Source organism: Aulonocara sp. 'chitande type north' Nkhata Bay, linkage group LG18 (genome assembly GCF_057382095.1).
Source record: "Aulonocara sp. 'chitande type north' Nkhata Bay isolate Kocher_YH1m ecotype deep benthic linkage group LG18, A_spYH_male_GT1.1, whole genome shotgun sequence".
Lineage (NCBI taxonomy): Eukaryota > Metazoa > Chordata > Actinopteri > Cichliformes > Cichlidae > Aulonocara > Aulonocara sp. 'chitande type north' Nkhata Bay.
Window position 1 is genome coordinate 3,009,488 of NC_141361.1, and position 26,861 is coordinate 3,036,348.

Below are 26,861 nucleotides of genomic sequence, written 5' to 3' on the forward strand. Positions count from 1 at the left end.
GTTTGATTCTAAGAAAACTAAACAGACTCATTTTCTTTAGTCTTTCATGTTGTTTAGGTTTTTTATGTCACTATTGGTGTGATTGCTTCAGCTACAGGTGTGGAAAGGAAATATTAAATATTAAATGTGTTTTTTAAAGGATGAGAGAAAATGGAGGGTGGAGAAAGATGGCACGATAAACAGAGAATCATCTCTTCTTTCTGTATCATGTCGCAGGCAGAACGCCCAGTTCTTCTTCACAATAGACATCCCTGCTGTAGCTGCCCTCCTCCCCGTGTTTCCAGCCTTTGTCTGCAGGTGAGACTGAACCTGAAAGATATTTTGTTTTGGCCGAGGCTTATAAATGCATCAAAGCCTCTTCCAGCTAGCTCATCTTCCCAAATCTGCTTCTCCAGAAGATGCAGCACAACTCGGATGTGGCGGTGAGTCTCTCCAAAGCATCTCAGAGGATTTTATTTTCAAGTCTGAGAGCAATTTAGGTTATTTTTTTAAACGTATGCATCAAAAAAGACTAAAACTTTCAAAATTCAACTGCATGTTTCATCCAGACTGAAAACTTTTTATACAAGTGACAGTAAAAATTGTGTTTTTAAAACATTTTAATGTTTTTAGTTCACAAATCTTTTGTCGGACTTGAATGATTATTTAAAACTGATTTTATGAAACAGACCAGGATGTGTCCGTGAGGGCATCGTGTTGAGTGTCCACAGTTTTTTGTTAGCGTTTGTCACATAGGACACTTATTTAGTAAATGTTTTTATATCTGTGTGGTGTGCCACAGGGGCCAGCTCTGGGATCGATTTCATGCTCTTCTCGTCTCCACTCGGGGCATAAATGTCACAGACACAGCGTCTCTTAGCGTTTCTGTGCTGATGACACATGCATGTACCTGAACACTCCAACACTGGAATGTTGGCTTCTCTTAAAAGCTGCCTTTTTGCAACAGCATCATTTTATTTAGTTGATCTAAAAACAGAAATCATCAGTTGTGAAACTGTTAACAATCAGCTGGTTCTCTTCATTATCAAGTCTTTTGCAAAGAGTTTTCCATTTCTTGAATATTTATTTCTTGCATTTTGAACAGCGCAGCTCAAATCTAATGCAGTCGTGTTTAAATAGTTTCAGAAGCAAATCTTATTTAATATTTTTTTGAAAACAAGACTATTTTGTGCACTTTTATCTCATCGGGTCTGAATTACTTTAATAACGGCCTGTTTACTACTGAACATGAAATCCACTGAACACGACAGAGCTCGAGAGATGCGATCACATCAGTCCTGTTTTAGTATCTTTACACTCTCAGGATGTTTGACAACAGATTTTACATTTCTGACCTCTAAGTACCAAATGCATCTTCTTCCTTCTTCCTTCTCCAGATGCTGACGAGGTTGCTCGGACTGCTTGTCTTGTCCACCCTCTGCTCAGCCATGTGGGTGCAAAACTACACCAGACAATACATTAGTGAAGAGGAAGGCTCCACATATGATCCCAACACCCACCACTGGCCTGAATCAGTTGACAGGCAGTTTAATGAGACTTCTAAGAAGACTGATCACCCAACGGGAATCCCATCGTGGCCACCCGAGGCACGCAGAGGGCCTCTTATGATGCCTCCAACAGGACCCCCATTTCCACACTATGGCAACAACTCTGAAGGTCCCAACATGCCCAGGGTGTTTGGGGTCAGTAACATACCTTTACCACCCATGCCTGACACAACAATCTGTGACATGCTGCTAAATGCACCGGTACCCCCGCCCGCCGACCAGATTCCATTTTTTTGCATCTGTAAATACTGCAAAGGAACCGTAGGACCCAAAGGAGACCGCGGAGACCGAGGTCTTCCAGGTAACCTGATCACTCAAAGCACCTCAAACTAAAAACAACGATTAAAATGTAAAACTTGAAAATCATTAATGTCTGAACAAATGTCAAGGATTTAAAGTTTGAAGCAAGGCAGACAGCAAGGTTTGGAGGATGATTCCTCTTTAGTGATTTAATTCAAATTCAAATATCTGATTATATTGAAAGTAACCTGTCTTTAACTTTTGATCAGGTCCTCCCGGGAGCGCTGGAAGTAGAGGATTGATGGGGTTTCCAGGTCCCAGAGGGTTTACAGGCTCTCAGGGGATAAAAGGTGAGTTACACACCAGAGGGGTGTGTGAAGAAGCACATTTACAATAATCAGGGTCTTTAACATAAAGGTGTTTTTTTTACTTTCCAGACTGAACTAATCAAACCAAGTTGCAACACAAAGCAACGCTGAAATTAAGAGGGGAAGAAAATGAGACACTGACTTCCTGTGATTTGAATTTATGTTTCTTCTCCTCACGTACTTTTCTATCGATACTGAATGAAATCCACCTTAAAACACCACAAACTGAATCTCATTTTTTTCTTTTTTGTTCCTCTAACCTGTTGTCATCTTTAAATGTATCTTTCAAAAAAGCTAATAAGCTTAAACTTAGAATTGTTGGTTTTTCACTCAATAAAATATCAACTCACCTTTGTCTTCTCTGTTTACAGGCCAGAAGGGAGAAATGGGGGAAAAGGGAATGCAAGGTGCAGAAGGTTTCACTGGCACAAAGGGAGATCGGGGATTTAAAGGTGGGTCTACATGGCATTATGGAGAAGGTCACCCTATTTAAAGCGTGATTGGTAATACATGGATATTATTAAAGCAGGAAATAATACCTGTCAGTGCTTTGTGTGAATGTAATTTTATGATGGTTTAATGATTTAACATTAGTACAGGGTGGGTAAGGTTTGGGTTCAGGCATAAAAATGAGATGATTTGAGTGGAAGATTGTAATTCCAAAGTACATCCTGGAAAGATCCTGATGGATTCTGGGCAAACTGGCCAGCTTCATCAGTCTACATACAGAAAATGGAGAGAAATGTGGGGATTCTTTAGGATTTAACCCACCTGAGTAAATACTGTTGGAAATTGTTCAGTAAAATAAAGTGTTAAACTTGATCGTATTCTTGATGTATGCTGTGGCTGTTTCCAGGGGACAAAGGGGACCAAGGATCAATGGGACCCCCTGGTGCATCGGGCCCTCAGGGGGAATCTGGTATATGCCCTGCCACCTGCGAGAGTGTGCCAGGTGCACCTGGTACTCAAGGACCACCTGGACCAGCTGGAGCCCGTGGCCTGCCAGGGGTGCAGGGTCCTGATGGACCCAGGGGCATAAAAGGTGATAGGGGTGACATGGGTTTGCCTGGAAACCCTGGCAACGATGGTGAGAAGGGTGATCGAGGTGAGCAGGGGGTGTGTAAGTGCACAAATGGAACAAATGGTGCTGATGGCAAACCAGGGCAAAAGGGAGACAAAGGGGACAAGGGTGATATTGGTTCCCAGGGTATACAGGGCACCATGGGGTCAAAAGGCAACCAGGGTGATATGGGTCTCATGGGGCCACCTGGGCCCTGCTCTCCAGCCATCCAGTCAGCATTCTCCGCCTGTATCAACGAGTCATTTCCAGCTCACAATTTTCCCATTCCTTTCCCACACATCCTTACCAACCAGCAAAACCACCTTAACCGAAACGGCATCTACATAGCCCCCGTCAACGGCACCTACGTCTTCTCCTTTCACCTGTCAGTTGCTGTGAAACCGCTTAAAGTCGGCCTGTTCCGCAATTTCTACCCTGTGGCTAAAATAACAGAAGGAACCTTCCCATCCACCACAAGCCACACGGTGGTCCTCCAGCTCTACATGGGAGACCAGGTTTGGCTGCAGGTGAAGGACCCCACCACCAATGGCATGTACACTGATAATGAAAGCACTAGCACGTTCTCTGGGTATCTGCTGCACCCCGACTCCTGCGAATTTCCTCTGGGCAGACATCACTACCTCCCACAGTCACGTCATGGAAGCTACAGCTGGGATGGTCCCGACCCTACCACCACTCCACCAAATTAGTTTCTTTTCAGTTGCACAGTTATAGATGAGGCACAACAAGCATCCAATCAAATTCTCAGTGATTTTATAACTGCAAGTTTTAAAGGAGGGGTATTCTATCAATGAAGCAATGACAATTGTTAAAATAGGTTTTTCTACCAGAGTTATGCTGAATACAAGTTCTACTGTAGGACCATTGTACCACACTGTAGTTACTACTCAATTAAAAAAATCAGGTTTTATTTCTTGGGTTAAATCTAATTCTGTTTGGTTGTTGAAGCTGGCATCACATAAAAGGAAAGGCCAGCAAAAAACCCCAAACAATAAACACACAAAATCCTTCTTGAAGTATTTGTTTAACACTTAGCATGTTAGCATATCCAGGCAATTATTGTCAACCGATGTCTAAATGAACCTTAATTCCAACTCTTCCTGGGACAATAAAAACAAGTCAAATGAAATAAAAAAGCGTTACAATGTTGCAGAATACTAATTTTAAAAGGTTTTCACCTGGAAGTCATATGTCTAACAAACATTCTCCTGACTGCAAACATCTCTCGTCTCTTATGTCACACTTGGATGAGACAAAAATAAACTCCCCCTAAAATCAAGTCCTGTTTTACTGGTAATGCTAGTGGCTTCAAGTACTGGTTCCGACTAAAATATCTTCAATCACTATTTGAATGATTTGTGCTTACTGACTTTGACGAACCTCTCAGTTATCTGTCTTCTTGCAACAGTTTAAAGACAGGATGTGTATTCCCTGTGACAGATTGGAGGCCTGTCCAGGATGTATCCTGCCTCACACCCAGTGACCGCTGGGATCAGCTGACACACAATTGGAAAAAAGAAAGAAAATTGAACAGCCATAATACCCTCCTTTTAAATGTGGCTATGATTCAACACTCATATGAAAATGCATCTGGGCTTGTATATGCCAGCATTTGATCATGCACTAATCAACTGTTAGAGCGCCCTTTTGTTAGAAAGCTCATTTAGCAACAGAGGTTTTAATATTTTTGATAGAAAATGAAAAATTTGGATCAGCTGCAGGCGATGGAATAACATCACCACAGGTCTGTTGAGATGTAGGTTTTAAAAGGTTTACAGTGAAGGAGCGGGAACAGAGCTGTGACGCAAACGAGACGTTGAGAAATGAAGAAGGCTGAAGACACGGCAATGAGACGTGCCGGCAAATTCTCCACAAAATCAGTGAAATTCTCTTCAGGTTCATCAAGTAAAAGAATCATAATCTCCACAGATCTCCACAGTACACATGAATATTTTAAAAGATATAAAGAGTGAGAACACGTGCCATTATTTTCTTAATGTTTTCTTAATTTTGAAGAAAATCTAATTTTGAATGTAGGATAACTGATTAAAGGCTTTTCTCGCTATTTTTAAGGTTTTATTTTTTTATTATATGATTTAAAACAAAGGTTGTACAATGAAGCTTCCTATGAAACTATCACTGCCTGATGTCTCGCAACATTAAACTTCCACTTTGTAAAAGGTATAATCTGTAAAACCTGCGACACCATCAGGTGATGTTGGACGTGTGTTTGGATTCAGACAGTAAACGGAGTGTGTTGCATGTGTAACAGGTTAAAGCATCGTTCACCTTCTCTGAGGTGCTTTCAGCGACCACACCGTGTCGCCTGTTTGTGCTTCAGGTTGTTGCGATCTGTGCATCGTGGGCTTTGTTTGAAATTAAAAACTTTCACTTAAACTTTGTGTTTGAGTTATTTTCAGCAGCAGCACATTTTCTGGGTCCCCTGGTCCAAAAATTAACTTGTGACATGAATCTCGTGTGCAGAGCAAAACCAGACATTGAGCCTGGCTGCTCCCAACAAACTCTAAACTTTAACACACTGCAGTTTATTCTGATTCAGCACTTACTGCAAATTCATCTGCTAATAAAAAATCTCCAACGATGATCATTTTTCACTTAAGGTGATTGTTAAATATGGATTGTTACAAAAAGAATACAACATTTTGTTTAGCTGTGCATTTCATGACACTCACACTCACCTCACACAATAACAAAAGTTTTGTTTTGAATGCTGTTAAGAGTCCGGTGCAGTGTGAGCTGATGTAGATCTGCTGATGAAGAGTCTGAGCTGGAAGGAAATCACTGAGGTTTAATTTCTAATATTTTAATGTTAATTGGGAGCCTGAGTAACTGGATCAGCAGGGGTGTGAAATGTCCACGTTGAATTTTATTGTGTAATAATTAATGCTGCACTAGTTCAATTTGATGACCAGGATTTGTTGTTAGAACATGCATCTGCAAAGACTTCAGCAGGAATCGACGGGCTTGGAGAACGACACAATAAACGAAGAGTCTCCACGGCTTTAAAAACAATTCATGTTAAACCGAATCTTCACATCAGGGCTGGTTTTTAGATCCAGATAGAAAACACATTTTTTCACTGGCTTTTGACTCAGTGGTTGACTGACTTGTATTTACTTATATTTTATTGTTTTCGCTATGTTTATTATTTTATCGTATTTATTATTCTTATGGTATCTATTATGTTTCTATCGTTCAGCACTTTGGTGTGTTTTTAAAGCGCTATATAAACGATGATGATGATGAAACTGCAGAATAAAAATATCAAAGCACTTTTTTAAAGAATGCCACATCAGTCCTCTGTTTCTCACATGACCGTCACACATAAGAACCAGGAAGTAAAAGCTGAATATTTGAGCTAAATTAATATGAAGGTAAATACACTTTGATTAAATATACTAACAAATAAACAGGTTTAATATTTATTGTACAGTGGTGAGAAGGACCGAGACTGAATCCATATTTTCCACATCCTTCATCTATTTAACATTTCATTCAATTTAGTTTCATTATTTATCGCACCAAATCACAACAACAGTCGCCTCACGGCACTTTATATTGTAAGATAAAGACTCAGTAACACAACAGCTGGATCCAGTCGTTGGCTCCTGCCCCGCCCACATTTCAGCCATTCAGAACTTTAAACCAGAAAATGAGCAAAGAAACAAAGAAATGAATAAATTAGCTTTATTGTCAGAGTTAAAAGTGCACTGTCGCACAAACACGTCTGGTTTGAGGGCCAGATTGAATTGATCCTTCTACATCAGTGTCTCTACAGTAAATCTGAACTCAAAGTCAGAAACACCTTTATAATCAGTTTCAGCCTCATTAAAACAGAAACTGTCTGCAGCAGTTTTCAAAAGACACAGAAATGACTTTAAATCTGAACATGAAGAGTGGAGCCAAAAAACAAAAGCACTACACAACAAACCTTTAAATAATGTTAAAGGATTTTTTTAAACTTTTAATATCAGGATCATTTCTGTGGTTCTGCATTTTAACAGGATGCTAGCTTCAAATTATTTGTCACCAAGTCTTTATTCTGTCCTCAGATCTGATGTTAACATCTGAAGTCCACTGGTGTCTAAAGACTCTGACTATTGGTTTAGACGTTGGATTTATTTATTTCTGAATCTGGCTGAAACCACGTGTTTACTAGCAGTTACAAAGGTAATAACTCAAAGTGATTCTGCAGCACTGCAGGTTTGTGCAGCATTTATCTCGCTTTAGGTCACCGGTTTGTTTTTTCAGCTATGCCCTGATGAACAAAAGCACAAAATCTGGAACCTAAACAGATATTTGTTTCCTCAGGAGCTTGAAGGAGACCGAGCAGAAGATCAAATAGAGATGATGGATGAAAACATCCTGCAGTGATGTAAAATACACCTGAAGGTTAAACATGCACAACCACAGGTATGCGCCTTTAAATCTTTTTCTAGCACAAACTCAAACTCCCAGCATTCTTTGTTTCACCCTCTTTCACTCTCTCTCCTCTATTTCTCTTTGGGCGCCATGTCGTCACCACCCGAAACGTTGCCTTCCTCGTCGTCATCATCGCCGATGATCCCCTTCAGGTAGGAGCGCTTGAATTCCTCGAACACAATCTCCTCCTCCTGCTCACTACAGACAGCAGCAGCGTTTCAGAGAAAGTTAGTGTTTAAAGCAGCACATCAGCCCTACAGTTATCACATCAGGGACACAGAGCAGGATGGGGAAAGCTGGGAAACGAGACAGCACAAACTACAGACTTAGTCTACGTTCACGCTGCCGGTCCTGATGCTGAATTCCGATTTTTTGATTAAATCCAATTATTTTGTCTGGTTTCTTACCCTACAAATAAAATGTGACAGCAAACGCACTCTAGTGTGAACGGTTCACGGCCCTCAAAGCGGCCTGCATGCGCAAAAGAAGACATCATACTCAGTGCGCTCTGTTCACGGAAAAATAGCGGCTACAGAGTTAGTAGGTGTTGTTGCAGCAGTCTGTCAATTTCTGCACAGTCGTAACCGACAGAATTTTGACAGATTCATTAGAGAAAGAAGGACACAGAAAAAAAGAGAGCCCGTGCTTTAACAATGGCCTTGTTTGGAGCAGTGGCTGCTGCCTCCGTGCAGAGGTATGTATGGAGCCAGCAAACACGCCGCCATGCTTTCTCGTTTGTCTTCTCCGGGGCTGATAATTGGCGTCTGTCTTGTGTCAGTGATGTAAAAGACGGATTTAATGCAACATGTCCATCAAACAGCAGTCGCTTTCTGAAACATCAGATATGTATCGGATTCAGTGTCACATACGAAAGTGACCCAGGTCTGATTTGAAAATATCGGATTTGTGCCGTTCACACCGTCACACCATGATGGGATATGGGTCGCACAGGGTCAGAAAAGTCGCCTGCAGTGTGAACGTAGCCTGAGACTTCAGCTGAGCATCCATAGAGCAACACTTTGATGTATTTCCCGTTTCTTCTTTGTCACGTTTGGCCTTGTGTTAACCGATGGAGCCCAGGTCCACCTCACAATCGCTGTATGTCAGGTTTGAGGTGGCATCTGACCCACAAACAGCCCACACAACATCTGCTGCAGCTGAACTGACGCAGCCCAGATGTGTCTGACCTCAGACCACATCAGCACGACTCTTAGTAAACCTTTACTGTCTTTACCATCTAGTCACATATACTAGACTGTGTGAAGGAGATTTTTCTCCCACTTTATGATGTGACCCATTCATCCACAATAATGAAACATGCTGAGATTCATCCTAAAAAGGAGAAAGAGATGGTTTTTTAGCAGTATTTTTCCCAAGTCTTCATCTCTTCAGCACTGAGGGAATCAGAAGAATTAGAAATTATTTCAGGAAAAAAGTTAAAAAGCTTGGAGAACTTGAACATGAAGCGCGTGATTGGCAGTTTCGGTGGGTACAACTTTCTAACCTTCACCTTGTTTTCAGTTTTAAACTTGTCCACATTTTATCACTGGTTTGCTGTGACAATGGAGGGAACTTAAAAAGCATGAACCTTTTTTTTTACATTAACAGTAAAACAAAATACTTGTTAGTGTTTGTTTGGCAGTTTTTGTCCTCCTCCAACCACATACTGTAAAAAGTATTAGATTACTGCCATCCTGACAGAGCTTTAAGGTGGTATTTTCAGTTTCTTCACATGTTCTGCTATGAATAAACCAGAAAACGTGTCAGGGAGGCCACACAGAGCTTCCAACCAGCTGTGTTAGCTTTTTGTTTCCAAGCGTGATGTTACGTCTGACACTGAAGCCCCGAAGTCATTGTCAAGCAAAGGTGCGTGTCCAAACGAAGCCTGTGCCGAGGCCCGTATCGTGCTTCAGAACATCACGTGACCGAAGATAAACGAGGCCCCGTTTGTCTTAAATGACGTGACTGCCTCATTATGTGATTGAAAAGATTCTCTCAGAGAGGATGTTCAGTTAGCTGTCTTCGACTAGGAGTCCTCATTATTTTCCATTTTTGTTTCTAATCTGATGAACTTTTTCTTATCTGGGCTTTTCTTCGGTTTTAATCTGCTCTGTAACTCTGGTAATCTGATCGACTGATGTGAAGGAAAAGATGGAAATAAAAAGACTGGATTGACCTCTCAGCCATTTCTCACACTGTGGAGGAAAGAAGACACAAAGACACCGAACACTGAAGAACAAACAAAGGGAAGCTGATACTGCTGATGAGGACAGGAGCTGGCAGAGAGGAAGCCCTTAAAAATGCTGATGAAGAGATAAAGATCCTGAAACTCAATCCTGTCCCTGGATATAAAGGAACAAAAGCAACATCGGGCACAATAAGCATGACGATGTTCATCCTCAGCTAATCTGCTGCCTCTGACTCGATCGTGTTCACTGCTTCAGTCTCTTCCAACCAACACGGCGCATAATCACTAGAACAATTCAGGGTGTCTTCCATGGGGATAAAATCGTTGTTTATATTCTTTTTAAATTTAACTTTTTTTCAGTTGTTAATATTCTTGCAGTAGGTACTCACGCAAGTGTTTCCAGCAGAGCTATCGACATGTTGTGGATTACGCACCAGTGCTGTGTCGATGGAAAACATGTTTCAAAGTTACACAAGACCAGATAAACAGAAATTATTTTGCATATTTACCTCTCCTTCACTGATGGCAGCAATAAAGAAAAAACAAACAAAGAAGTTTGAACAAATTTCTACAAAATGAACACAACTTTGTTTTCTCTGAGCGTCTCTCCTGAACCTCACACGGACCAGTTTCAGATCTGGCCCAACCAAACCTTAAATTTAAACCCTTTGTTATCTGATATCCACCTTAGTCGAATCTTTAATGTTGACATTTAAGACTTGACTAATTTATTTGATCTGTTTTCACTTGAAATCGGTTTACTATGAAAATAAACTGCAGTTCTTTTAAGACCCAACAGAGGGCGTTACCTCCCACTTTGAGAACCACTGAGGATTCAGGAAATCTTTTCCTTTCGTGCTGAGTTACTCACGCTGGAAAATTTTACATTTCTTTAACTGTTTTTTTTTTGCAACTTAACTTCTTTTAATACATATATAAAACTGTATATAAGCATATGTGTTATACTGATATAATATTGTCTATATAATGATCTGGTTTGACTTTTGAAGTAAAGAACCTGCAGTGGTACAGATGTGCACAGCTGCTGTAAACATGAGGACATTTGCAGTTTTACCTGCGTCTGGTTTGGCGTGCATCAGTTTGAAGGGAACTTCCAGACCGACCTCGCTGCAGAGTAAAAGCAGAAAAAACATTTCTGTCTCATCATTTAATGTCTGATTCATCCTGCAGCAGTTTGCTGAGTGTCTTCAGCTCATGTTGAGCAATACTGCTGATCCTAGAAACTGAACATCAGTGAAAACAAGGACACATGAACTCACCTCGAGCCCATCATCCTGTGAGCGTGTTGGAGACAAAGATCAGAGCAAATAGAAACACGTTTACATGCAGTGACAACAAGGACAGGACGTTTGAACACGAGTACATTCAGTTTCAGTGCTTTTCATTCCTCTACGCACATTTTTAGGATACTCAGGTCACAGGTTGGCTCAGATTTATCAGAGTAACATGAAGAAAATTGGAGCTCTTAAGCAGCAGTGAGCACCACAACGAATCAAAGAAAATCAAAGCAAATAGACGATGAGAGCAACACTGGCTCTGCCCGCTCATCATCTGCCTGCTTTTTATCTCATCCTCAGAAAGAAATGCAAAACACTTTTCAGGATACTAAAAGAAATGAAGCCACATTTCAAACACATGAAGAGGAGAGACTGACCCTCCAACGATGAGCTTCACCATGACTCTGTACGAGACCATGATCCCCAGAACCTCCTTCAGCACGCCGTCTTTGACACTGAAACGGAAAAAACGATTGAAAGCTTCTTTTTTTTAAATCCTAACTGAGCATCAGCGTTTGGAGCTGACTGACTGCTCACATGCTCGAGGAGGCCAGGTTGGTGTCTTCATGCTTCAGTTTGCCATCCAGAGCGATGCCCCTCCTCTCCCTGTTGTTGGCCAGCAGAGGCAGCATCGTGTAGACTTTCTGCAGCGTCGCTCCAGGAGACACCGAGTCCCTGACGAGAAAGAACAGATAAGCTTTAAAGGAAACACACAAAATAATCAAAAGGTTAAAATATCAGCAAAATTTAATGTTACATTTTTTACAAAATTCTGAGAAGTCCTGTTAATTTACTTTAAAAGATCAGAACTATAAGGTACAATGAACCTGACGGTGTCTAACAATATGATGAAAAGCACAATAAACAATTTGATCCTTGTTAATTCGAATCGATTCTGATTAAAAGTGGATTGCAATGGTTCAGATCAAACAACTGAAGGAAGCGTCTGTATTTTCTGTCCACTTTGTTCAAATTTATCCTAAAAAGAATAAAAGGATAAAAATAATATTTCAATATCTAATGATTAACCTGCTCGTGTGGAGGTCAGTTTTTCTTTTTGGGAGAAAAAGATAAACTGCACGATACAGGTAAGATGATGAGTTCAGTGTGTCCTGACTTTTACCCAGAATCCTCGATATCCACACATTTGGCATAGCTGTCATTGGAGTACAAAACCACGTTGGCAATCTGGTCAACTGGGAAAGACAAGACACAAAAAGACATGATGTTTAAGACATCAACTCTGATGTGTTTCCACATGAACCTCTGAGAAATAAAATGAGCTCTTAAGTGTCGCGTTTACCGGAGAGGATGATGTTCTTGATGTTCTTGCTGGAGTTGTTTGTGACGCTAACGTGAACTTTGATGGGCTCACCGTGATAGTAAACCTGAAACAGGACACAGGGTCGGAGGACGTGAGCAGTGTCAGGATTATTCCCTGAAACTGATCAAAAACTAGTTGAAAAGGGAAAAAAAGTCACAGAAACCAACAATGAAAACCCGCCAAACCCTTCATGTTCGAGTAGCAGATAAAAACACGCCAAAGCTATGAAGTATCTGATCAACTGAAGCTTCAGACTTTGGACCCACCTCTTTGTCCAAACTGGCCTTGACTTGCAGCGGTTTGTCCGACATGACAAAGTCCCTGGTGGTCTCGACAGAGGGCGCTATCCCCTCGCCCTCCGGAGCGTACTGCACCTTCCTGAGCATCAGCTTCACTGTGCTCCTGTTGTACCAAAGAGGACAAAATCATCCACATTAGATATTGTTCACTTCCAGCTGTGTTCCCGGCTCCTACCGTCCGATCGGACCCGCTGACACTCACCGTTTGCGTACTTTGGCGTCCTGGCTCTCAGCGCTGAACGCCTTAATCTCAAACTCCACAGCACATTGCTGCAGAAGAGGAGAGACGAGAATGCTTCACCAGCCTGCGAGGCATCCGTGTCATCACTGCTGACTCATGAGTTTGAATCTTACCTTTCCGACATCACTGGGTGCTGGCTGCAGGGCCACTGAGCACGGCAGGTTATCGGGGAACTGCAAAGAAGAAAAACAAACGTATGGACTGTATGGAGACTGAGACAGAACCATTCATTTCCTCTTATGTGCCAGCATGTTAACGTCTGTCTGTGATCCATGAACCAGTCACTTGTCCTTAACGGTTACAGTGATGATGTCACCACACTGGGCCTTAACGTTCAGCTCAGGTAGCAGAACGTCAAGCCGTCTCAGTTATTCTTATTCTTTCTGCCACAAAATCTCACCACACACCTGAGATTTGGCAAAAACATGACTTTAACCCAACACGCCTGCACCTGAATGTCTATCTGATTTTCTCCTAAGGCTGTAGTTCCTGTCCATGTTGCACTGTGTGCTTAAAAGGATTTTTTTGTCTTCATCTCATCCATCTCTGAGTACTTTTCCCTGCTTACTTCAGCAGATTTAAACTCAGGACTTTGGCTGTTTTCAGTTTATTTCTATTTGAAGTTTCTGCCTGTCTGCAGTGCCGCTGAAGTGTCACCTCGAAGAAGAACGGGTATGAGTTGTTTCCCAGCTTGCGCAGGAGCTTGGCCTGGACTCTGGTGTGGATACCCTTCTCGCGGTCCTGCAGGGGCGGGTACACCTGCCGGGTGGCCAGGTACAGCTCCCTGCGGAAGGCGATTCCCATCACATCCATGTCATCTCTGCCGTAGCGGAAGGTGCACGACAGCGTGACGAACACTAGAGGGCAGAAGAGACAAATCAGTTCAAAAATCTCCTTTATATTTATATGACTGGAATCTCTTTGAATCCGAGTTCAAACAGTCAGGTAGGCAGCGATTTCGTTATTTTCATATTTAACCAAAAAACAATAAGAAGCAACTTTTCAAAGACCCGTCAGGCTGAGTATCAGGAAACTGCAGCTAAAATAATGAATCTAAATGTAACTCTTTTAATCCAGTGTGGCTGTGGCCATGGACATAAATGCAAAAGAAACTGTCCAATAAAATGAGCTCTGGTGTTTTGTACAGACCTTTCCTCCCCTGCAGGGCCTCCGGGTCAATGAGGATGACGCCATCTAGTGGTAAAAATTAGATTTTCAATAAAACAAATTTACACTTTCATGTAAAAGGATGATCAAAATATTCAAACAGCAACGTAAAGACATAAACAGATGCAATAAAGTCTCAATTCATATGCTAATATAGCTGGACAATATAAATGCCATTTATTTTAATTTGTGCTGGTTATTTACTTTGATTATTAGTTTGATTTACCAGAAGTCCAGCTGTCATGTTTCTATTCTCAACTTTGAGTTCAGTAAATTACACAGAAAATTCAACTGAACAGAAAAACCCCAAACAAGCCAAAGGCTCTGCAGCATCAGTGCTGGGGTCCACGCTACATCACAGGCAATGTCGAGGTTTTTCCCCCATTTAAACAACAGACTCACCCAGTGGTTCCACAGAATCAACACGGTCCACAAAGTCTCTTTTCCCCATGTAGACTCCAACCTGAAGGAGGAAAGAAAGTCTTGAAACACCACATCCAGGAAGCATCACCCGCTGATGCTAAACACACCTCAGTTTGTCCAGTTTGTCTGCTCCAATTTGCTTAATGACCGAGGTCTACAATGACCGTGATCTGAGTGCAGACACCTGCAGCTCAGGTGAGACATAGCTCAACTAATAAATCCGAGTCGGCATCACAACAGGTCTGATATCTGATCCTCCTGAAGAACAAACGAATGCAGAAAGTACACGTGGGCTGGTTGGAGGGACTCCCACACACTCGAAAGAAGTTAGAGGTGAGGTCAGAGGAAACATATCAGTCAAGAAACTTTCAGCTGATAATTCTAAAGTGAATTCAGCCTTTCAGCAGAAACTGTGTGATGAGACTGACCAGCTGATGACATATTCATTGTTTCTGTTGTTTTGTTGTTGTTTATTTAGAATAACTGAACAAGAATATTGTTTTAAAAATGAAAATAATGAAAAAAATTTAGAAAAAAATGTTTACATTAAAAACTCGATAATATTCAGACTGATGTGAAACAGACAAACTGCAAACGCTAAAGCGATGGAAGCATTTTGGTAAATATGAAGTTAACATATAATGAATAATTCATTCTTTGTTATTATTTATTCAGATTCATATCTTTTCTAATAATTCATAAAAGACAAAGCGCTCTCCAGCAGTGTCACCTGAGCGTTAGCATTTCCGACAGGCATGATGTTTTTGTTATCCAGGTGTTCCCAGCCTGTGGGAGAAGGCCTCATCTTATCTGACAGAGCTCAGCACAGGCTGTACTGAGGTCAGACATGTGCTCGATAAACAGAGCGAAGCCCTCGCTGCAATAAAGCCATCATAAATCAGCTCACGTTGTCGTGTCAACCTTCAGAGGATCAGTGAGCTGAGCTGCTTCACAGAATTAAAGTTACTTTCATTGAAACTCTGGAGAGAGAGAAGGGCGTCGGAAATGATGTCTTCTATACACAGAAGAGTTATATTTCCACTCCAACCACAGCCTGCTTCTTCACTGGGACATCCTCGTTGTGCTGGTCAGTGTAGTGTGATTACACAGGATATTACTGCTGGTGGTAGAATGCCACTGTGGCAGTTAGATTTTGGCCTGTGCCACAATTTAACCATAAAGCCATGACTACATACAAATGACATCACTTGTCTTTTGTTGCTGATGATTGGTTCCAGGCTTCAGCCAATAAAAAGAATTCTTTGCTCGCCACTTCCATCGCTCACCTCAAAGCTGAGACTTGTTACTATTTATACATTTGAAGTTTCGTTTTAACTGTTTGCTTTGTTAGATTTAAGAATCTCAGCTATTAGGGTTGGGCTTATTGCAACATCGGGGTTTGGATTAATGCCCTGAGGTCGTCACCGGTGACGAGCCTAACACTGACAATACGACACATTCAGACAGGTTTAAGGCTCAGAGAACCTTTGATGATAGATCTCACAGAGAGGCAATGAGGCAACCTTTAGTCAAAGGAGCTTGCAAAGAAAAGCGTCTGGACTTCTTTAAGTTGCTTGAAGACGTTTCACCTCTCATCTGAGAAGCTTCTTCAGTTCTAAGGTCAAATGGGAGGCAACCTTTAAATGATTCAGGTTCACCTCCACCTGTTTCCCAAATTAAAAATCTCTTAACAGAAATTCTATAATGGCAAAAACAAGCGTATGAGACGATTCTGGCTTCTGTAAATGTGTCTCTTTGTCATGTGGCTAAAACAAAAACAAAAGTGTAGATGTACAGAGTTGAAAAGAAAAGGACGAGGAAGAAGCAAAAGAAAAAGAAAAGTCTTGAAAATGAAGCTTTTCATTGATAAATATCAGAGAATGCAGTTTAGTTGTATGGCAACATTTCAGCTGACAGTCATGAATAAACATGACTGTCAGCTCCTTTCAGTCTGGACAAACCTTTCAGGAAAACACTCACGGTTCTAATTTTACTGAGAAAACTCAACCAGCTCACCGACTTGTCCTTGCAAACCTTCTTGAAAATCACATTTTTGGGGCTCATCTTGGTTCAGACTGAAGGAGGCTGGTCCGCGGTGCCTGAATGAAAGAAGGGAATAACTTGACTGACAAAGCGTGCGACATCACAGCAACGTCTAAAACTCAGAATGTTTGAAAACAAATTCCATATTTTCACCTCCATTCTGTCTAATTCTTGATTTACTCAACAAAGTAACAAAATGTCAAGTTGATGGTGAACTAAAAATCTGTAAAACCTTTTCTTGCCAACCAAATATTGTCTTTGTCCTCCACGTGTGAGCAAACACACCTCAGTTATATCTTTCACTAAAAAAAAGCCAGTTTCCATAAAAATCGCCAGTGAGAAACATTTTCACTAATTGAAAATAGAAGTAGTGAGTAGTTCCTGTGACACTGCTAGAAACGTGTAACCAGGAGAGATTTGGACAGGAAGAAAACAGGAAGTCAATCAGGGAGAAATATGAGTCAGTTTGTCACAATGTACATGTGGACTGTAAGTTCATTCAGGTACATATTTATTCTTACACAAGCCCTGCGATAGACACCAGGGTGTACCCCACCTATCACCCTGAACTGAAAGCAGAAGAGGATGGATGGATGGATGCATGGATGGATGCATGGATGGACGGGTGGATGGAATTATATGTACAAAAACACACATTTTCACTAACGATGTGTTATTTATCTATGTCTTTGTTTGTTTGTCCATCCACACGGATAAACGATTTCTCCTTGCTGATTTAATTACCCTGAGATAACCGAGAGGTTTGATCAGACTTAACTCAGTTAATCCTGTTAAAACCTTCTCAGAAGTCTGTGACCTCGTCTCAGTGAAAGCTACACCTGCAGACATCTTCAAAATCAGTCCAGGGCGACGTGAGGAAGTCTGCATCCACGAAGAAACTTTGTACTTCCAATAATTACAACAACTGAATAAAGAGCACGTGTCAGTGCTACTCATTTGTATTCCAAAATCTGACTGAAATAAGATGATTTTTTAATGCAAAATAATTTCTCATGACATCAAAACTAATCAGCAAAAAAAAAAAAAAAAAAACATCCACAATTTGAGAAATCTGTAGTTTCTTAAGCTCAGTCATAAATGTGTCTGAAGTCCCAGAAATCATTTTTTGCTTAGAAATAAAACATGTCACATGTGTAGCCCAGTTAGTTTTATTTAATTTTAGTTTTATTTATCCTACAATATGAAGAATAAACATTTACTTTTTAAACTCAGGGACAAACTTTTTTTAATTTGAGTCCTGAAAACCATATTTGTCTTAAATTAAGTGACAAAAAACCAAGTGACAAACTTCACCCAAATAATCAGATAAAGTGAGTTTTAATTATGTATTTTATTTATTTCTAAGCTTGAACATGAAACCTTTGATCCTGAACTTTGAAGATAATTGTGTCTATTTTAGTTTATAAAACTGAATAATAAAACAGAAGCAGAAGAATTTTTTTTTGTTTTAAGATAAGATAGATAAGATACCTTTATTAGTCCCACAAGGGGAAATTTTGAGGATATTAAATAAAGTGTCACGTTTTGTTGTTTTGGTTTGGTCTTTAAAGTTTCTCACAGCAGAGCTCTCTCTGTCTCTCTGTCTCTCTCTCTGTCTTTGTTGGAATCACAGGCTTTTGCTCCTTTTCAGGGCTCCTGGAGGAAACTTTAGCAGCTCAGTTTAATAACTGTTCCTTTTGTACTGACAGGTTTAATCTGAAAGACCCTCCAGGATCTACAAATGTAAATATAAAACAGGAACACCTTGGATGTGTCAGAGGACTCACCTGTGGTGCGCAGGTGTGCCGAGGCTGGATCAGAGGAGGAGACAGGAGTCTGTCCCCGAGGCTCTATATGTAAATGCCTGCTGTCCTTCACAGCTTCTCTCAGCCAATCAGGTGACCCAGCGGTGAACTTTGACCAGCCCTGAGGACCTCCCTCCCACTTTCTTCACCTACAAACCTCCACGCGCAGACAGATGGACAGACAGACAGAGACAGACTTCAGTGAATGAGCTGACTGAGAGGATTGAAGCTGGTTATCCTCGGTCAGCACAACGAGGCTGGATTAGACCGACAGACGTGACAGAGTGAGGAGGTGCAGGGAACAAAACGTGCTTTCACCCTGTGTTTTACTTCACGTTATCTCTTTTAACCCATTCAGCTTTCATCAGGTTTACACATTTAAGGTGCTGAATTATTTCTGTCAGGGCAAATGTATTTATGCACTTCAGCTCATGCAGTGGAAGGTTTTGAAAGTGATGTAAAATAAGGATGAGCATTAACAAAATAAGTTAATGACTGATAATAAATAATAATCTGTATTATAAGATTTATTATAAACATCCTTTATTAAAAGTGTTAATTGATTACTTTTGGGTTTAATTGTACATATTTGCTTCACTTAAACATTTTTGCTTGATTTTTTTCTGAGTAAAAAAAAAATGCATAGACTGTATCTAAAAGTGGGGCGATCGTGGCTCAAGAGTTGGGAGTTCGCCTTGTAATTGGAAGGTTGTCGGTTTGAGCCCCGGCTCGGACAGTCTCGGTCGTTGTGTCCTTGGGCGAGACACTTCACCCGTTGCCTACTGGTGGTGGTCAGAGGGCCCGGTGGCACCAGTGTCCGACAGCCTCGCCTCTGTCAGTGCGCCCCAGGGTGGCTGTGGCTACATTGTAGCTGCCATCACCAGTGTGTGAATGGGTGGATGACTGGATATGTAAAGCGCTTTGGGGTCCTTAGGGACTAGTAAAGCGCTATACAAATAAGGGCCATTTACCATTTTAAAAGATGGACTCAGCCAAGGTGTCTCCATTTAGGAGCCTCAGTTTCAGCATCACGGTGGTCAGCATCTTATTTTGTTCACTATTTTTTATACCTACATTTTATTGGAGCTTTTTTAACTCTCAGTGTTCGGACCCAGAAATGACCGATGACATCAGACATATAATAAGCAGACAGTGGTTAACGTTTACATTTAAACAAAGCCAATGCTCCTTTAACCATGTGATTTATGGAGGACAGAAATGAGGCAAAAACCAAAATCTGTGTTTAACACATGGTATAAATCATGCGCACAACAACAACAGAACAAGCTTTTTAAAACAGGCCATTCATTTATTTACTTTATCACTAAACTAATGTGTATAAAGTGCTTTTCAGTTCAGATTCATCAAAGTTCTTCCACTTTTGTAACACTTTTTGTAACACAATCAAATCTGTCTCGCTACGTTTTAGGTTGGGTTTACTTTACACTCCTTCATCAGAGACAAATTATTATATTTCACAGTCTTTGGTTTTGAGTGTGAAACTAAAAGAAAAAGGGAAACACGTTCAGACTTTTGATAGGGACTGTGTGTGTGTGTGTGTGTGTGTGTGTGTGTGTGTGTGTGCTGTAATCTCCGGTGTAATAATGATGATGAAAGTGCTGCAGTAATCCACCTGTCTGTTTACCTGCTGACAGGCAGAACAGTGGATTAAAGCTCAGCAGCATCACTCTGCCTATATATAGACCTGTGAACAAACACACACATACACACAGACACACACGCATATACACACTTATTTTTCTTTCATATGCAGATTTCAAATACTTTAGAAGTTTTCCCAGACAAAATATTTCTGTATGCAGTGAGTTATACATAATGATTACATGTATATTGATAATTTAAGCCTCTGGCACAAAGGCTCAGGTCTCAAACTGCTACAAGGAGCTGCGCCACAGAGAAACTCAAAATATTCAAGAGACACAATAAAACCAGAAATAGAAAAAAGTACAAACACACATAATCTGAGTCCTCAGGATTCCCTGGATGATTGAACATGCATCATTGTCTAGTGCAGACCTTCCCAAAGTGTGGGGCCCGCCCCCTAGGGGGGGCGCAGAGCCATTGCAGGGGGCGCGGTATAAAAAGGGGGGAGGGGACAAAATGCTTGGACACTAGTGATGGGATTTCCGGCTCTTTTTAGAGATCCAGCTCTTTCGGTTCGGCTCACTAAAAAGAGCCGGCTCTTTTGGCTCCGAACCGGCTCTTCAGGTTGTTTTGTTGCTTTAATTAATTTATTATTAACAATAATATAGAATTACGCACAAAAGGAATTACTAACATAAAAAAAGTGGTTTTATTTATATATGTTTATATATAAATATATGCGGTGGCCCCTAGAGACAAAACACGTACAAACTCCAAAACACATTTCTAGCATGAACTGAACTTCCAAAGCAGAGCTACTAGATCACTTAAATTACACAATTGAAAGCATGTGTGTATTGTTTGTGTATTTATACACAAGCACTCATATATATTCAAATAATTTTTAAAAAAAAGTTCATTTACCTGTTATTACCACACACCAAATCCGGTCGTTGGTACTTGCTGGCTTGTGTAGCCACAAGATAACAAAAGCTCAACACTGCGCCCAGCATCCTGGAGCACTTCTGTTGTCTTTTGTACGTGTTTTGAGTTTTTATGTGCTTCAGAGTTCGTACGTGATTTGAAGTTTGTACGTGCTTTGTCTGTAGGGGCCACCGTAAATATACTTTTATTTATTCACTCCACATAAAATGTAATAAATAAATCATATAATACAAAAATCAACTATTCACATTTCAACTTTTAACTATTTAAATTTTCAGCTTTTTCCTTTTACAAATTTAAAGTGAAAACAACACAAAACACTGCAAATCACAACACAATTAAATATAAATTAAAATATGAAAACAAAAACAACATGCATATTCTCTGTCATATGGGCCTGCATGAATAAACTTTCTGAATCCTTTATCATCTGCAACCGAAAATAGTTGTGGATGATTACTATACCTTTCTAATGTGACATTGTTGTCCCTGGCTCTCTCTCTCTCTCTGGCTCTGTTCCTGTGCTACTGAGTGTAACTACCGCCCCTCCCCCCTCTGCCCAGCATAAAGCACAAGGCTCGCGTGCAGAGTGAAGCGAAAAAAAGTGCGAGAGAGAAGCAGAGTGAAGCTGACCCCCCACCCACTTGAAACGTAAAGGCAAATAGGCGGAGCGGTTAGTGCTACGTTTGTGCAGATTTGTGCAGGTAAAATTAGCGTTTGTGCTGCTATGGTTTCCGAGATATTAAACTTTATTTTATAGGTCATTCAAAGGTCACCATCCCCCCAGACTGCTCCAAAACAAACCAAAATGGTCTACTTTTTTAGTGCTACGTTTGTGCAGATTTGTGCAGGTAAAATTAACGTTTGTGCTGCTATGATTTGAGATATTCTGTTATGGTTTACTGCTGAAAAATGTCTTTTTCAAATGACCTTTCACTTTGTGTGTTCACTTGTTCAATAAAGTTCTGTTAAAAAAAACCCTCTTGTTGTATGTAATCAGCTAAATTTGTAATGAGTGTATTTTTTTTTTACTTCAATTTCTTTACTTCAATCACTTTTTGTTCATAAAACCACGATGCAAATGCTTGAGGATTTATTTTTTTTAGAGTGGATTAAAAAAACTTTATTGAAAACTACATTTGAACATTTTACACTCCCATGAACACTTTGAGAAACGAACAAGCTAGCAGTCTTTTGCATCAAATACACATTTTCTGGCAGAAAAAACTATTATTTGGCATTACTGTGTCTGAAGGATTCTTAGAACAGCGTTCATCTGATTTCTGAACAAGGTAAGCTTACGTTTAAAATACTGAGGTTTTAGTTACTGAGTTAATACATGATATAGCTAACTGTCTGGATCAAAAGGATTTTTTTTCAATGTTAAACATTTTCAAAAATGTCCAAGAAAAAAGTTTCTAAAGCACTTTAAAACATGTAGCACACTGGACTAAAGTGCTGTACAGTACATGGGTTAAATACTCAGACTCAATTTAATAAACTCACAAATTCAATAGCTCCATCTTAAAAGCAATAATTCCACAAAATATGAAAGTGTAGATTGGTGGAGAACTTGGGGGAGGGGTTGCTCCTGGCTGTATATATAGTTCAGAAATCACGTTTTGCTCCATCATTTTTTTTTTTTTAGATGCCTCGAAAGCCATCTGTAGACAAGGTTTCCATTTTTGCAGTTCTTTGTAATTCAAAAGAGGCCATAGTCCAAAATGGCAAAATACCCACTCCAGCTGCATCAGTCTGGAAAGAGCTGAGTCAGCAGCTAGAAGACAAGATGTCAGCAAAGGCCCTGTACACTTTTGTGAAGCTAAATAGACACAACATCTGGTCAGCTTTGGAAATCAGTGATCAGGAAAGTAATAGTGAAGGAGAGTTAGATTCACATTGCATTTCTCCTGGACAAGAAAACTGTCAAGCTTTTGAACTAGAAGTCCCTTTTGAGGACTGGGTTAAATTTATTCCTGAAAAGGTTGAATACAATGACAAGTTTTCTCCTACCCAAAAAAGGGAATACACAATTTTGAAACCTGGCACTTGGACTCATATCATCAACGATCTTATATGGAAGAAGATCAAAAATACATGTACACTTGTGCTCCGTAGAGCAAAGGTCCATCCAACTGTATGGAGGTCAGCGAGGGCAGCAGATCTGATGGATGTTGGAGATCCTGAGCCAAGCCACCTTCCAAATTTGGCCACTCTGCGAAAAGCCAAACAAGAGAGAAAAGACTTGGAATTAGGAGATAAGGACCCCATTGCATCTCTGCAATTGTTAAAATATAGTGTTCCTCACAGTGGTAGCATCTGAGATATTGGACTGGACAAGTTTTTCTGTCACTACTGGAGTCAAACACAGATGCATGTTTATAAGACATTGTCAAAAAAATCTCCCCCAACTGTGTGCTTTGATGCAACCGGTTCAGTTGTGAAAAAACTGCTGAGACCAAATGGCAAATCTGGCCATATCTTCCTTTATCAAGGTATTCTGAAAGAAAACAATTGCCCCAGTGTCCCAGTGGTGCAAATGCTGTCAGAGAAACATGATGTTAATGCCATCGCAAACTGGTTGAAAGAATGGATTCGTGCAGGTGCACCTGTGCCAAAGGAAGCTGTGAGTGACTTTTCTCTGGCAATTCTGGGAGCTCTGGTCAAGGCTTTCACTCCTCATCCTGATCTGAAGTCCTACCTTAATGAATGCTTTCATGTCCTTCTTGGAACCCAGTCTGCCAAACTCCCCCCTTGTTATATCAGGGTTGATGTTGCGCACTGCATCAAGATGATATGCCAGTGGGACTGCCTGAAGAAGAAAACACATCGCGTTAAAGATTTCTTTGTCAGGTCATTAGCAAAACTTCTTCAGTCTCAATGTTTGGACCATGCAAAACAGCTCCTACATGCTATCACTGTTGTGGCCCTCAGTGAGGCAGAAGGTGATGACAATTCTGGAGCCCCTCTTCCTTCAGAAAGGTGCAAGAAATACTTGAAAGCCCAAATTGCTCAAGACTCCATCATCATTCCAGATGAACAGACGGAGGAAAGTGAGAGAGTGGATTCAGTGGATGAGATCCAGACTGACCTACGACAGTGGGTAACAGAAATATGTGAGGAGAGCAGGTCACTTGCTGCAGCAAACGGGGATAGAGATAATATTCACTTTCTCCCTGAGATTATTCCTCATATAATAAGACTCGCAAGTTACTTGCCACTCTGGACAGGAATAATGGTCCCTCTCTTCCAAAGCACCAGCATCACAGCAAGTTCAGCCACTGTTGAAGCTGAGTTCAAAAACATAAAACATGGCCTTTTCAAACATGACAACTTGCCTCTTTGAGTCGATCGCTTCATTGCTCGTCATCTTTCCTTCATCGAGGGAAATATGCGGATTTGTTCTGCAAAAGAAAAGGTCAAAGATGAGGCAACGGTGGGATCACTGAAAGTCACAGATGCCAATTCTGGATCCATGACGACTCACAATGCAGAAGACAAAATAAAAATGGATGCTCACCCGTTTGTGGGATCTGATGCTGCCACAAACATTCTTCCGGCTGATGGGGATGCAGTTGAGAACTGGAGGGGCCTAGCTGTTCCACCCAAAAAAAGGAAGAGGACTTCCTACCTCTCTTCATGTACCGAATGGCTCCATGCAGATGAAACTTTTGGGGCCAAAAGAGTGAAAGTGGGATTATTAAAAAATGGAAACCTCCATCAGCCTATTAGATTAGGGGAATCGACAATCTCTGTGCTCAATACCTGTGCATTTGATGCATTTTTTCAGTGCTTATGTTGTGCCTTCTGTGACAGCTCCACATTTCAAAATGCTGTTCTGAAAGACAGTGAAAACCCAGTCCTACAGCTGGTGAAAGCCATTGCCACAGATGGTGTGACCCAACAAACCTACAGGAGGAGAGCAGAGCTGCTTAGTGTAATGTTTGAAGCTGTCTCGTTGAGGTCTGCTGCGATCCAAATCGATGCTCAGTGCAATATCTCCGCTGTAATTGCTAAGACAATGAGGTACATCTCAAGTGTTTATTTTACCAAACACTGCTCTTCACAGCACTGCTACCTCAGCAAAGGGATGACAAGGGAAGTGCCATTTGTTTCTCCTGCCATCTCTGTCCTCAAAGAGTCTGGTATGGCTCATCTTGGCACTGCTGTGGAAGCAGGACTTGGCCTACCTGAGTCTACCTGCCTCAGGCCACTCTCCAATCCATCTCTGTGTCCATCAGAATTCAAAACAGAAGACAGCACCACAGGAAATGAGCTCTGTGCAGGGACAGTTACTCACAGCTACAACATTGGAGATATCGTGTGGATTGATACTGACCTTGCAAACCAAACAGAATTTCCACTGAATGAATTTCCCTCCAACCTGGTTCTCCAAGGAAAGTCGTTCACTATAAGGGCATTAATTGCTTTCCATGGAAAGATGACCACTGATGGTTTGGGGCATTACACTGCATACTGCAGGAGAGCTCCATGTGTGTGGGAGTGCTATGATGACCTGGGAAATGGAGTGACAGGAGCATCTGAAAAGAAAAAAATACAACCCCATGCTGTGTTATACACAGTATAATGAGTGCTGCCTGCATTTTTCTGTTTTATTTGGTTCATTACAGTTACATGTGTTCAAATGGCTAGTGTGTGTTATCAGTAAGTTCAGTTTTGCACATAAAGTTGAAGTTCTAAATTAAAAATCTTTTAACGCTCTTTTCTTTGTCAGTCTGATGCATATTTGCTTTTACACACCCAGTCACTTTCACCCGTAGCCTTGAAAGTAACCGTTTTATTTTTCTGTCAATAACTTTTCTGTATTTGTTTTGTGTTTACCTTGTGGCTTAAGTCAGGGGTCAGCATCCTTTTCATTTCAAAGGGCCCCTTTTACCCCTGCCTAGAAAAAGTGCAAAACTCCACAGCTGCTGAAACTCACTGCCACAGACACTGGTGTTATACAGCGTAGGCCGTAATAATTAAAATCATTATATCTCAGATACTGTAGCAGCACAAACGCTAATTTTACCTGCACAAATCAGCACAAACGTAGCACTAAAAAAAGTAGACCATTTTGGTTTGTTTTGGAGCAGTCTGGGGGGATGGTGACCTTTGAATGACCTATAAAATAAAGTTTAATATCTCGGAAACCGTAGCAGCACAAACGCAAATTTTACCTGCACAAATCAGCACAAACGTAGCACTAAAAAAGTAGACCATTTTGGTTTGTTTTGGAGCAGTCTGGGGGGATGGTGACCTTTGAATGACCTATAAAATAAAGTTTAATATGTCGGAAATCATAGCAGCACAAACGCTAATTTTACCTGCACAAATCTGCACAAACGTAGCACTAACCGCTCCGCCTATTTGCCTTTACGTTTCAAGTGGGTGGGGGGTCAGCTTCACTCTGCTCGAGAAGCGAGAGAGAGAGAGAGGGTGAGAGAAAGAAAAAAAAAACCCACGTGACGGCTCGCGATAAGGAGCCGGCTCGTGTCGTTCACGTCAAAGACCCGGCTCTAAGAGCCATTTCGTTCGCGAACGACCCATCACTATTGGACACTGCTAGCACGGGTGTCCACAGAAACGCAAAGCAGGAGATGAAGCATCGCTGAATATGTTTCCAAACCAACTTCATTCTAAGCCAAAGACCAGAAAATATGGTGAAGCATGTCTGCCCTTTGGCTTCACCTGCACAAGTGCCGAGGTAGGTCTCCCTGCAGGATTGGTTTCCCCTGCATCATAGCATTGCTGGGCTGTTCAAATCACGGACAAACAGGATCCCACAGCTGTTTATGTTTTTAAACCCATTTTGCACAGAGTGGCATTATTTGAAAAATGTAT

At 41.0% G+C, this 26,861-nt stretch overlaps 2 protein-coding genes and 1 long non-coding RNA gene across 3 annotated transcripts; 1 reads left to right on the forward strand and 2 right to left on the reverse strand.

Moving 5' to 3' along the window:
- Nucleotides 1-338: 338 nt before the first annotated feature.
- Nucleotides 339-5,301, forward strand: LOC147307642 (uncharacterized). The gene is made up of 5 exons (XM_086271781.1): nt 339-422; nt 1,377-1,848; nt 2,057-2,137; nt 2,527-2,607; nt 3,012-5,301. The coding sequence occupies exons 1-5, from the start codon at nt 399-401 to the stop codon at nt 3,923-3,925; spliced, it is 1,572 nt and encodes a 523-aa protein (XP_086127907.1). The 5' UTR covers nt 339-398; the 3' UTR covers nt 3,926-5,301.
- A 2,445-nt stretch (nt 5,302-7,746) lies between these two features.
- saga (S-antigen; retina and pineal gland (arrestin) a) lies at nt 7,747-18,628 on the reverse strand. The gene is made up of 15 exons (XM_086271867.1): nt 18,450-18,628; nt 16,636-16,718; nt 14,599-14,659; nt 14,179-14,223; nt 13,687-13,886; nt 13,143-13,202; nt 12,991-13,058; nt 12,756-12,891; nt 12,469-12,553; nt 12,289-12,361; nt 11,703-11,840; nt 11,543-11,620; nt 11,148-11,162; nt 10,943-10,995; nt 7,747-10,386 (listed from the first exon to the last, which is right to left on the reverse strand). The coding sequence occupies exons 2-15, from the start codon at nt 16,681-16,683 to the stop codon at nt 10,373-10,375; spliced, it is 1,074 nt and encodes a 357-aa protein (XP_086127993.1). The 5' UTR covers nt 16,684-16,718; nt 18,450-18,628; the 3' UTR covers nt 7,747-10,372.
- A 5,726-nt stretch (nt 18,629-24,354) lies between these two features.
- LOC147307644 (uncharacterized) lies at nt 24,355-24,897 on the reverse strand. The gene is made up of 3 exons (XR_015126039.1): nt 24,783-24,897; nt 24,538-24,685; nt 24,355-24,421 (listed from the first exon to the last, which is right to left on the reverse strand). It is a non-coding gene; the product is annotated as an uncharacterized LOC147307644 (long non-coding RNA).
- Nucleotides 24,898-26,861: the final 1,964 nt, after the last annotated feature.

Coding starts and splice junctions, on each gene's coding strand:
- LOC147307642 (XM_086271781.1), top strand. CDS start 399: ATGCAGCACAACTCGGATGTGGCG. Junction 2,138..2,526: donor AGGCTCTCAGGGGATAAAAG/GTGAGTTACACA, acceptor CTCTGTTTACAG/GCCAGAAGGGAGAAATGGGG. Junction 2,608..3,011: donor GGGAGATCGGGGATTTAAAG/GTGGGTCTACAT, acceptor GGCTGTTTCCAG/GGGACAAAGGGGACCAAGGA.
- saga (XM_086271867.1), bottom strand. CDS start 16,683: ATGAGCCCCAAAAATGTGATTTTCAAGAAGGTTTGCAAGGACAAGTCG. Junction 13,059..13,142: donor CACCCAGTGATGTCGGAAAG/GTAAGATTCAAA, acceptor CCTCTTCTGCAG/CAATGTGCTGTGGAGTTTGA. Junction 12,554..12,755: donor AGGCCAGTTTGGACAAAGAG/GTGGGTCCAAAG, acceptor GTCCTGTTTCAG/GTTTACTATCACGGTGAGCC.